Source organism: Rhynchophorus ferrugineus, unplaced genomic scaffold, assembly GCF_030347505.1.
Source record: "Rhynchophorus ferrugineus isolate W39M unplaced genomic scaffold, kcgeb_rfMv2 rfM11, whole genome shotgun sequence".
Taxonomy (NCBI): Eukaryota; Metazoa; Arthropoda; class Insecta; order Coleoptera; family Curculionidae; genus Rhynchophorus; species Rhynchophorus ferrugineus.
Window position 1 is genome coordinate 1,735,401 of NW_027472590.1, and position 12,241 is coordinate 1,747,641.

The following is a 12,241-nucleotide window of genomic DNA, read 5'->3' on the forward strand; positions in this document are numbered from 1 at the left end:
TTATTATTGTATCGTTTGGTCTCGACATCGCCTTCAAAGTGACCAGTTAGTAGTAGTTAAAATATTACTGGGAATAGATAATTAGATTTAGGTGGGTACGTCCCCCTTTTTTTGAGGTCGGTTAATAAAAAAGACATTTTCGTGGAATCCACTGCTTAATAGAAGGCCCTTTTTGCGAATGGAACCTACTTGAAAACCACAAAAAGAATATTGAAAGGATACATTTTTGACAAAATATACAATAACACCTTTCTTTGGGTCTTGGCAAAGTCTTGACAAAGTTCACCAAACCTGATTTGATCAATAAATACATTTTAAGACAGTTTTATACCAGTAAAAGACACCTTTTATGTTGTTATAGTGATTTCTTCAGGCTGCTAGGGAAATAATTAGTTTTCTAAGGAAAAAAAATCATTTTGACGAAGATATGTATCGGCCTAGAGTTATAGAGGCTGGAAAATATAGCTGAATAGTTCGAAATCTGTCCATACCAATTTTACATTGCGACAAAGTGACATAATCCTAATTAAATTACTTCATTATTTTATATTATTTATAATAAATAACATATAGACCCATCAGCCTCCTGGACTATTTACGGTCTCCTTACAGGTATACAATAATATACACATTTAGTTAAAGTATACAATGTTATTACAAGTATAGAACGCAAAGAACAATATAAATATATGGTCGGAATATAAAGTCTAGAGTTAAATGTGTGGGATAGAGAGTACATATTGCAAGATGACATGCTTGTGACATACTGCATAAAGGCAGATTAAATTACTTAAGAGATGACAGATCAAGATTATCAAGAATAATTAGCAAAATACCTCGGAATCCACCTTGGGGATAAGTTAAACAGTACACATTACTTTGGACGAAACCAGAGCAGATCAGACTCAAAACTAGAGAAATGTTTTGGTTGGTTGGTTGGAAGATACTCTCAACTTGACAACTGTTCATCTCTAAGAAACAAAAGTAGTTTGCCAAATCACAGCAACATGAAAGCAATATAGCTACTGTGGACAGCATGTCAAATTAAGTAGTGGCCTGAAATACGAAAATGTACCCCATTCGTTCTCACATTATTGTTGGCAAACTACTTTGCTCAATCGAAGGAGTGAAAATTATTAGTTTTTCTTCTTGTTGGGCAACATAAAAACGAAATCTATTAAAAAAACACCTTTATTTTTAACAACAATAACAAAATATATCTAATGTCTTTGACGTCTATATATTAAAAACACCTAGTGTTAACAATACTGATAATCACACAACACCATATTGAGTGGCATGTATCAATATGGCTCTCACTCTCTCTTTGTACTCGTCACTATCAAACAACTCATCCATCAGAACCGCCCAAGCCTTCCTCATGGTTTCGTCGTCTTTTGCGGCCTCCATGATAACCTTCTGCAGAGTTTCCTTGGACAGGAGCTTCACCTGCCACAAATAAACGCCCATCAACACGCCAAGCAAGGCATTTTCCTTCCATTCCTTCTTCAACGCCTCGAAAGGGAAGATTTCGTTGGGATCTTCGTTAAAGTACGAGCACATATCGGAGAAACTTCGATGGTACAGCTGGAGGTAGTAGTCGAGGTTGTCGAAGTCCTTCTTGGAGGCGCCGGAATAGAAGAAATAGGAGAGATCATGGACCGGAGAGCTGTCGCGCAACAGTTGGAAGTCGATGAGTTTGACGTCTTGTAATTTGCCGGATTCCTGAAAACATTTACAGTTGTAAGTGTGTTGGATATTAATTTAGTGTGACTAGTGATTTGAAATAGCTGTGAATCGATTTTGATTTAATTTTAATTCAACAGTCAGTTTTACAAAGAATTCACCTTATATTTACCAGACCTTACTTCATGCAATTATTGCCCAACAACATATATAATAAAGATATATTGCGATTTTTTGCCAATTTCGGACCTGTTTATTGATATGTATATATATATATATATATATGTATATATATATATATATATATATATATATATATATATACAGTTAGGATTTGTCTGGACTGGACCTACAGTTTAACGTGGACTCCGAACCACGGTCCTCGGCATTAAGCCTACCGACTGACGAGTGACCACATTAGAAATCATCTCAGAAGACATCCGGTGTCACCCAGCCTGGTTACTGGCATGACTGGGATCATTTTCCTTGTCGGATTTTACACTCTTGCCTAGAACAATCACAAACAAAAATTTACGATCATGCCCCAGCAGGATTCGAACCCGCGACTATCACAACAGTAGGATGACCATCCTGTCGCCATTACTACTGCGCCAACTATACCGACCGCTATAAATTTGATATTAAACGAATTTTGTAATGGGAAAAAAATGGTCCACCCAACTAACCAATAAATTTTACAAGTGATTTGATATTTTCAAGAAGGTATCTTTATTTAAACTGACCTTATAGAAAGAAGTTTGAAAATGGCCAAAAATCACAATTTTTCCTGAGTGTATACATGGAAAAATAGCAGAAACATTTTAGAGTCTCAGAATGAACTATAATTTTGATATTATATCAATTTTTGTAATGGGAAAAATTATAAAATGGTTAGTATTTATGTTTGCCTAATTGTTTTTGAGATATCGATAGAAATACAATTTACACATTTTTTTTGCTAAACCTATAAAACATAAATACCTTTAAAATCACATTAAATATGACAAAATTGATAATACCACCCAATTCATCATTAAAATTTACATATGATTTGATATTTTCAAGAAGGTATCTTTAATTAAACTGACCTTATAGAAAGAAGTTTGAAAATTGCCAAAAATCACAATTTTTCCTGAGTATATATATGGAAAAATAGCAGAAATATTTTAGGTCTCAGAATGAACTATAATTTCGTTATTATATCAATTTTGTAATGGGAAAAATTATAAAATGGTTAGTATTTATGTTTGCCTAATTGTTTTTGAGATATCGATAGAAATACAATTTACACATTTTTTTTTGCTAAACCTATAAAACATAAATACCTTTAAAATCACATTAAATATGACAAAATTGATAATACCACCCAATTCATCATTAAAATTTACATATGATTTGATATTTTCAAGAAGGTATCTTTAATTAAACTGATCTTATAGAAAGAAGTTTGAAAATGGCCAAAAATCACAATTTTTCCTGAGTATATATATGGAAAAATAGCAGAAATATTTTAGGTCTCAGAATGAACTATAATTTCATTATTATATCAATTTTGTAATGGGAAAAATTATAAAATGGTTAGTATTTATGTTTGCCTAATTGTTTTTGAGATATCGATAGAAATACAATTTACACATTTTTTTTGCTAAACATGTAAAACATAAATACCTTTAAAATCACATTAAATATAACAAAATTGATAATACCACCCAATTCATCATTAAAATTTACATATGATTTGATATTTTCAAGAAGGTATCTTTAATTAAACTGGCCTTATAGAAAGAAGTTTGAAAATGGCCAAAAAACACAATTTTTCCTGAGTATATACATGGAAAAATAGCAGAAACATTTTAGGTCTCAGAATGAACTATAATTTTGTTATTATATCAATTTTGTAACGGGAAAAATTATAAAATGTTTGAAAATAGCCAAAAATCACAATTTTTCCTGAGTATGTATATGGAAAAATTGCAAAAACATATTAGGTCCCAGAGTGAGCTGTGGTTTTGGTAATATATCAATTTTGTAATGGGAAAAGCAATAAAATGGTTAGTTTTGATATTTGACTAAATGTTTTTGTGATATCGGAAAAATTCTGAAAATGGCCAAAAATCACAATTTTTCGAGAGGTCTCAGAATAAGCTACAATTTTGGTATTATATCAATTTGATGATAGGGAACGCAATAAAATGGCTAATTTTGAGGTTTGGCTAATTATTCTTCATATATAGTTAATAATACAATCTATATATTTTTTGTTAAAAAATAAAATTAGCATATCTCAAATATTACCACCTTATTCAGCATTAAATTTTATATATCTAAATATTTTCATCAATATATCTTTATGTAAATGTTATGTGGAAGTAAACCTGAAAATGACTAAAAATCGCTACTTTTCGTGAATCGCATTCAAATTAATTTTCAGCATTTTCTTGAACTAGCTCCTTTTCATTTCTCTAGCATTCGTAACGTATTTCAGATACTTAAAATTTATCATAATACATATTTCAGACGCTTGAAAATAATTGTGAAATATTCCCATGCCTATAATATCTATATGATTATCAAAAATAATGTTTTGTTTGTCATCGACTCTCAATACACTTCATAACAATTACCTTAAGTTTTCGGAAAACAATTGTGCAATATTCTCAGTGACTAATAAACACAGTATCAGATAAGATTCGAGATGGTTCTTGACAAGTAATCCTATTAGACATCAACTTTAGAAAGTTATCTAATATTGTTGAAAGTGAATGATGTCGAATTTGTTGAGAGTTGTGATATTATTAGTTGAGGTATTTAATTTTAAAGGATTGTATTAAGAGCCGATATGTAGTAAAAGAACTTGAATTTTTACGTTAAGGTACTGGGTCACTATTTGCGTTTAAAAGAATCTCTTTTGGGAGTTAGGGCTAACTAAAAAACATATGGATTTAATTCCAGTAGCGTCATCTATGTGTCAGGTCGGGTCAAACACTTCAAGTGACCTGTTACTGATATATTAATCCCGTACTCGCCTTTCTTGTCTATTAATGCAAGTACAATAGAACAGTAGTTAATAAGTTAATTTGTAAATTAATATTTTGTAAGTGTAAGATGTAATTAATTAAAAAAATTCTTCCAGAAATTGTGGAACTCCTTCAAAACTATGACTTGACAATTGACAGATCATCTACCATTTAAAATCTCAATGAAATCCAGTCCGGAGAGTTGAGAGGCTTGCGAACTGTAAGATAGGTTTGTGTGGCGAAATGTGAGTGGAAAAGACAATGATCATCTTCAAAAAAGACATGGATGAAGATGGATGAGGATAAAAGACATGGTCGAGAACGACTTAGAAAGCAATGGGCGATGGCAAGACTTAAAGTGATGAAGAATGATGAAGACAATGATGAATTCAACATATTTGTAACAAAACTTACCGAGTATTTAAACAGCATATTGTTAGACCAGCAATCTCCATGGGTTATACAACTAAATTTCCCTGTGTAGGAACACGCATTTTTAAAAGCTGATTCCATGTTGTCTATGATGTTTTTAAACTTGATATAGGCGTCATGATCGTCTTCAGGGTCCAATGTCCTGAAAGCACCCCCGACAGCTTTCCGCATTTCTTCCAACAACAGCTCGCTGAAACTCTCAAACACATTCACAACATTTTCCATGATCTCCAGGTACTTCTCCGGATCCTTGTGCTTTAGAACAAAAGACAACCCGTGAAATTTCCCATACAGTTTGAAAATATACTCGAGATGGTCCTCGTCGAGATACTGCTTCTTGTCGTGCATCCTATACCCCACCACTTTGAGGTTCTCCAAGGCTATGTGAGTATTTCCGTCAACTTCCGAGCTGTAGTAGACCGGCACGTTCTCGAACGGTGTCAGCACACCTGCTCCACGCTGAAATGCATCCAAACAAGGGAATATCGTGTTGTAGAACAACCCTTCGTTACTGAACAATCTCTTATAGTCGAAAGTTTGATAAGGAGGAGCTTTTTTAATGGCTACCGAGACAACTTCGCCAGTATCTTTATTCAGGACCTTGCCCGTGTAGAACAGTGACACAAACCCGTCACCGTAATCGGTAGAAACATTCGGAATCAGCTCGTAGTTCTTGAAATTCAGTTTCTCCGCTATACCCTGAAGTATTTTGTCCAAACCTGCCTTGACGTCGGTTTTATCTGTCGTTGTCTGAGTAGATGCCATAATATAACAATCAACTGAGATGTATTCGATGTAATATCTCGAGTTTATTGGCGCTAATAAAACCTAAAATAAATGAGACTAATATAAATCATTGATAACGTCATAATCAGTGATGATATAAAACATTGTAACAATGTGTATCATTATAATTATAAATCATAAACAATAAATGTTTTTTAACCCAAAACAAGAATTAATAATTCACTCGAAATGTGCAGCCAAGCACTCGTATTTCGTTTCGAAACATTTCACAATATATTCTGTGATTATAGATGAGTCATTGGACATCAGAAAATCTCTAATTCTTTGAATAACACAGTAAAAAGCTCTAGGCAAAGAAACTATAGCGAATTATTTATATAACCAGTTTACTTAAATAGTAAACATGGTCGATGATAGCTATAATGCTTGTTTTGGGTCAAGTTTTCGAGTTATTTTTAAGATACCTGACATTTACGTTTATATTATTAAAGTATATGAACAATCGTCGTATGTATATTCTCAGCATAGACCGGTATTATCATGTTAGAGATAATTGTACGCTAGGAAATCAATAGCAATGTTTAGATATTCAATTATTCGACAGGATTGTGTACATACAATTCTGTCGTTTACTCTTGACAATATTTCTCACATAATTATGCGGACTCTAACTGAAGTTTAAACAATACTCTTTAGATAAACATTAGACATGATTGTTGCTATCTTAAAACAGTATTTGCAAACAGCAAAAATAATAACACATTAATTTTTGATAATATATTGATAATATATACAGCATCTATATATTGTACAGCGTAAATGATATTTTTTTGCATTTTGCAATTTGCAATGGTATTGCTTTTAATATTAAAAATATTAAATATAAGCTATGGAGAATATAATTAATAGGTGAAAAATCATAAAAATTGTTTTTCTATTCTTCAAATAAATGTTAATTACATTTACAATTAATAACTGATATTGAAGCAAATGTTACACTATCTATAAATTAAGTGATTCAACATAGTGATAAACAAAATTTTCACTATAAATGCCGGTAAAAATAAGCCAGTTGCGTAAACAAATTTTTAAAAATTATCAAGGTAATAACTAAGTTGTTAGATAGATAATTACTACGTTCCATGTTTATACTGGGAAAAATAAAATCATTAATAAATAAACCACTCAAAAAAACAAAAACAAAAAATCATAGAGACTTTAGCTATAACAAAATATTATTAGTATTCCAAGAAATAATCATAAATAAACAAACAAAGCATACCAATGATTAAAAACAATAGCTTTTAAGGTCACGAATTCATAGTATAAGTAAACTATGAGAAAGTTCTGCCTAAATGTAATACAATAATAAGAAGTTTTCAGTCAGTATGAAAGTTTCTTGACTTCTTGCTGAAATATGTCCAACATATTATCAAATATAGACATAGAACTAAAAATAAATGTATTGAAAAATATTGCAATATCTAATATACGTAAAGAAATAAAAATATATATTAATTATAACCTTCCAATATGACAGAAAGACGAAAAATAGTTTTTTTTAACTTCTATATATACTACTACTCAAAAATAAAAAAAGACTTTAGCTATAAACTAAATATTATTAATTTTACAAGAAATAATAATAAATAAACAAATAAAGCATACCAATCATTAAAAACAATTGCTTTTAAGGGCACGAATTCATAGAATGAGTAAACTATGAGAAAGCTCTGTCTGAATATAATACAATAATAAGAAGTTTTCAGTCAATATGAAAGTTTCTCGCCTTCTGACTGAAATATCTCCAACAAATTATCAAATATAGATAGAGATAGATGAATATATGTAAAACAAATAAAAAATATATTAATTATTAGCTTCCAATCAGAAGTATCAATCAGAAGGACCAAAAAGAGTTTTTTTTAACTTCTATTAAAGCAAAAACAAGATTTCTTACGTATTGATGGAGTTATCGCCTGCCTGTTCTAATATATCACTGATAACACTATTTATTTCCAACAAAATATAATGGAATGTTAGATAGATTATTTCTACATAACAATATGTTGTCAGCTGAGTGTGTTGTCGAATTCTGCGGCATAAACACGGCGCGTACAACAGAGGCGTAGTATTTTTGAATGCGGATGATGAAATTGAAGGTCCCCACTTTTTAGCTATCAAGCAGAGATAGCATGGAGACTAGGTCACTGTGGTTCTTTATTAATAGTAGCTCCGCGGGCGGCCTTGACAATACGCTAACAATTTACGCCAATCTGTTTGTTTCAATTAATGTAATTGCAACTTGTCCTGTTTCTATTTCATCAAATGCGTCTCCAAGTCTACCGTTTTTGTCGTTAAATATACCTTGGATGCCATAACTACACACATAATTTACCTTGAAATTTAAAAAAAGAATAAATAACATACTATCAAGTAATTTTATTTTATTTATTAATAAGCTAGCGTTACTTAGTATCTAACAGAATAATTGTTGGTACACTATTCAGTGTTTTTAACCGACTTCGAAAAAGGGGGAGGTTTTATGTTCTGCTGTATACATACATTTTAATGTATATTCGCGGATTTCTCCGTCGATTCTGGGCCGATTTTTAAATTATTTTTTATTCGAAAGAGTGTACTTCCGAGGTGATCCCACTAGAACATTGGAAGTCGTTCAGTGCAAAAGCCATTCAGTTTACACTATAAAGTTTTTACTATTAGTAATTACAATAGTTACCATTTTCAGTCAAATACACGGTTCGACTGTTTTGTTCAATTCGTGATCTCAGAAGATGTAGGAACCCTTGCTGTATACATTGTGAGAGAGGAAAGGACGGAGGAAGGACACAATTTGAATCTTTTACCCTATTACATTAACAATCTTGAAAAATATCGTTCCAAAATGCTGCTATATTAATAAACAATATATTCTTATTTACAAGCAATATACACATATATATATATATATATATATATATATATATATATATATATATATATAATACATATAAATCTATCTAAGCATAAATTGGATACGTTTATTCCACGTTCGCGGCTAGAATGATGGAACCAGAACGTTATAAATCAGTCGAAAGTGAAAAGTAGTCAATTACTAAACAGTCGATAGTTCCCAACACTACATAAAACCTTCCTGGCGGTTGTTGCTGAGTCTGAAAATATATACTTCATAAATATGAAGAGTCCAAAATAGTTATTTGTATGTAATTAAACTTTTGGGATTATTAAGACATTTACTTATTGGTACAGACATTTATTTATTTTTGGAATAAATAAATAACATAAAATTTAGAACAATGATTCAACAGTATTTTATCTGAGTTATACCGAACATTTAATCAAACTTAAAGCTTACTAACTTTAAAATTAATCCTGTCAATTTTTAATAAACACTACAACATAGAATGGCAGATAAGCAATTTTTCAGTAAAGTTTCACAAGTCTATATATACAAAAAGATATTCGTCATTCGCTGATACCTGAGTCAATTAATATAACTATATAATTTTATACTTTACAGCATGTCTTATGATGGCCCTAACTATTTTTTTAAATCGTTCAGTTTCGTGGACTTTTACCAGGACCTTATTCCATTCATCGAGGTTATCTCTACTATGCATAATATCCTGAATATCTTCTTTGGTGGTCAACTTGATACGCCATAGCTTGATACCGAAGAAAATGCCAAACAAACCGTAGGTTTTCCAATCTTCTTTGAGGGTGTCTAAAGGAAGTAAGCGGTGACCGTCGCAGCCCAATTGTTTAGCATATTGAACGAAACTGTCATGATAAAGCTCCAGGTATTCGTCTAGTCTGTCGAAATCATCTTCCGAAGCTCCGGAGTAGAAGAAATAGGACAGATCGTGGACGGGGGTGTCTTCTTTCCAGAACTGAAAATCGATCAGTTTCAGGTCTTCCAGTTCGCCATTTTCCTGCAATAAAATGAATGTTCAAGTGAAGCTGTACAAATATAATATTTAAACACTAATGTTCCCATTGTTATACGATATTAAATTTAATCTGAATTATTAAGAGACAACAAGATCTGTCAACGAAAAAGGCTTGGACCTGAGTTTATGTTTAGAAGTTAACCGAAAACCTCAGTTTTTGGTATACCTAAGGAATGTTTGCTCATAAATTGCTACCAAATCGATATTAGAATAACAAATAAATATAAGTGATATTGTTTTGTTTAAACTATAATTATACAAGTATGTATGTAAAATATCAGTGTAAACATACATGTAAGGTTCCCACGAGTGATTAAACATTTTATATTATTATTTTGTCTAAACATTGTGTTGGTTTTGATAACTTTTACGACATAACACGAAAAACATGTAATCAAAAGATGACAATTATTAAAATTATATAACTTACCGAGTATTTAAAAAATAAATTATTAGACCAACAATCGCCGTGCGTTATACAACTGTATCGACCGTTATAGTTGTTAATCCTGTCGTAATACTCAGGCAGGTTGTCATAAACCCGCCTACATCTCTCCAGAATATCTTCGTTTTCTGGTCCGACTTGCTCCTGCGAGAAAATATCCACACAGGCTCCCAAGCAACTTCTGATCAGTGGTAACAGCATATCACGCAACTGAACAAAGCCGGCATGGGCTTCACCAGCAATAGTCCTGGCCTGCTCCTCTCTGAGGGATTTAAACGCGAAATTCAGCGCATGAAATTTACCATAAGTCTTGAAAATAGATTCCAAATGCTTCCGATCTAAACTGGATGACTTTTCGTGGATCTGGTAGCCCTGGATCTTCAGGTCTTCCATGGCGATGAACTGCTTGTGAGGCTCGACGCTTGCTAGGTAGCATTTCGGGATGTTGGCGAAGGGTTTGCTGACTCCGATCTCGCGTTGGAAAGCGTCCAGAGCTGGGAATGCTTTCTGATAAAACGTGTATTCGTTATCGAAGATACTGCTGAATAAGACCGTGTCAGGTGCCTTCTTGATGCCCACGTTTAACACCGAATTCTTGTCCAGATCTTTAATGGACGCAATAAAGAATTCCGATATTAAGCCATCGCCGGTGTCAAAGGCAGTATCGTACTCGAAAGAACTGTTCTTAATCCCTCGCACTTGCGCAATACTGGTTAATATGTTGCGGATATCTTCACGGAGCGTAGACATACTGCATCAAACAAGGAACTGTAAATGTTACTAATCGCCAATCGCTATCAACTTTTATACCCAGTGCTCTAATCTGAAATTATTTACTTCACAAATATAAAGAGTCTCGAATAAGTATTGTTATCAAAATTTTTTATTTGCAGAACATTGAGCAGCGATATTTTAATTGTTCGTTGACAAAACGGCACCTTTTCTGACATAATTTTGAACACAAGTTAAAATTATCGTAGTGAACTTTCGACTGAAATTGACTATCGATTGTTTCAGTCGTGTACTTCTAGTTACCACAACTTTTCGATAACATTTTTGTAGTACGATTTGACCTTTGCTTCAAAATAGGCCTCAGATTCGGCGATCAACTCTTCATTCGACGAAAATTTCTTCCAGGAAATAGTCGCTGCGCGCTAGAGAATACGGTGGATGAGGAAGCTATTCGAAGTATAATTCATGGATTTTTGTGTTCATCGTGTGCAGTCCACTCGGATGACTGTCGATTTTACTTCGGAGTGAAATGATGGAGCAATGTTTCATCCATTGTCATATATCGATACAAAAACTTGGGTTTATTATGCTTGATCATCTTCAAACACTGCCCCGAAGCATCAACACTCGTCGTTGTTTTTGGTCAAAAGTGAGCCACTTTGCACAGAGCTTTCTCATACCCAAATATTCGTGAATGATATGTTGCACATGTTCAATTGATATCTTCAGAGTGTCTACTATTTCATTTAAATTCAATTCACGGTCATTCAAAATCATTTTGTAACAACCTCTTTTGGGCGTCCACTACGTTCACCGTCTTCGGTGCCCATTTCACCACGTCTAAACTTAGCATACTAATCCTTGATGGTTGATTTTCCTGGGGCAGTGTCCGGGCACTCGGCACCAAGCCAAGTTTTGCTTCAACTGTATTTTATCCCTTCAAAAAGCAATATTTTATTAACACACGAAATTCCTCTTTATCAATTTTTTTCAGAATAACAAAAGTTGTTTCACTCAAAATGCTATAATTCACAAAATAAAAATCCGACAGCTGTCAAATATATACACGCATCTTTTGAGGGTTAGGACTAACTAACAAATATAAGGATTTAATTCTAGTAGCGCCATCCATGTGTCAGACCAGCGACTTTTCAATTGACCTATTATATAGTTTTATGATTTTTTGGTAGTTTGCTTGTAAATAACAATAT

General features: G+C 32.6%; 2 protein-coding genes across 2 annotated transcripts; both read right to left on the minus strand.

Moving 5' to 3' along the window:
• Positions 1–1,180: 1,180 nt before the first annotated feature.
• LOC143204993 (uncharacterized) lies at positions 1,181–7,982 on the minus strand. The gene is made up of 3 exons (XM_076417952.1): positions 7,843–7,982; positions 5,118–5,963; positions 1,181–1,725 (listed from the first exon to the last, which is right to left on the minus strand). Exons 2-3 carry the CDS (start codon positions 5,898–5,900, stop codon positions 1,276–1,278), a joined length of 1,233 nt encoding a protein of 410 aa, XP_076274067.1. The 5' UTR covers positions 5,901–5,963; positions 7,843–7,982; the 3' UTR covers positions 1,181–1,275.
• A 1,275-nt stretch (positions 7,983–9,257) lies between these two features.
• LOC143204997 (uncharacterized) lies at positions 9,258–11,061 on the minus strand. Its single transcript, XM_076417957.1, has 2 exons — positions 10,284–11,061; positions 9,258–9,835 (listed from the first exon to the last, which is right to left on the minus strand). Exons 1-2 carry the CDS (start codon positions 11,046–11,048, stop codon positions 9,401–9,403), a joined length of 1,200 nt encoding a protein of 399 aa, XP_076274072.1. The 5' UTR covers positions 11,049–11,061; the 3' UTR covers positions 9,258–9,400.
• Positions 11,062–12,241: the final 1,180 nt, after the last annotated feature.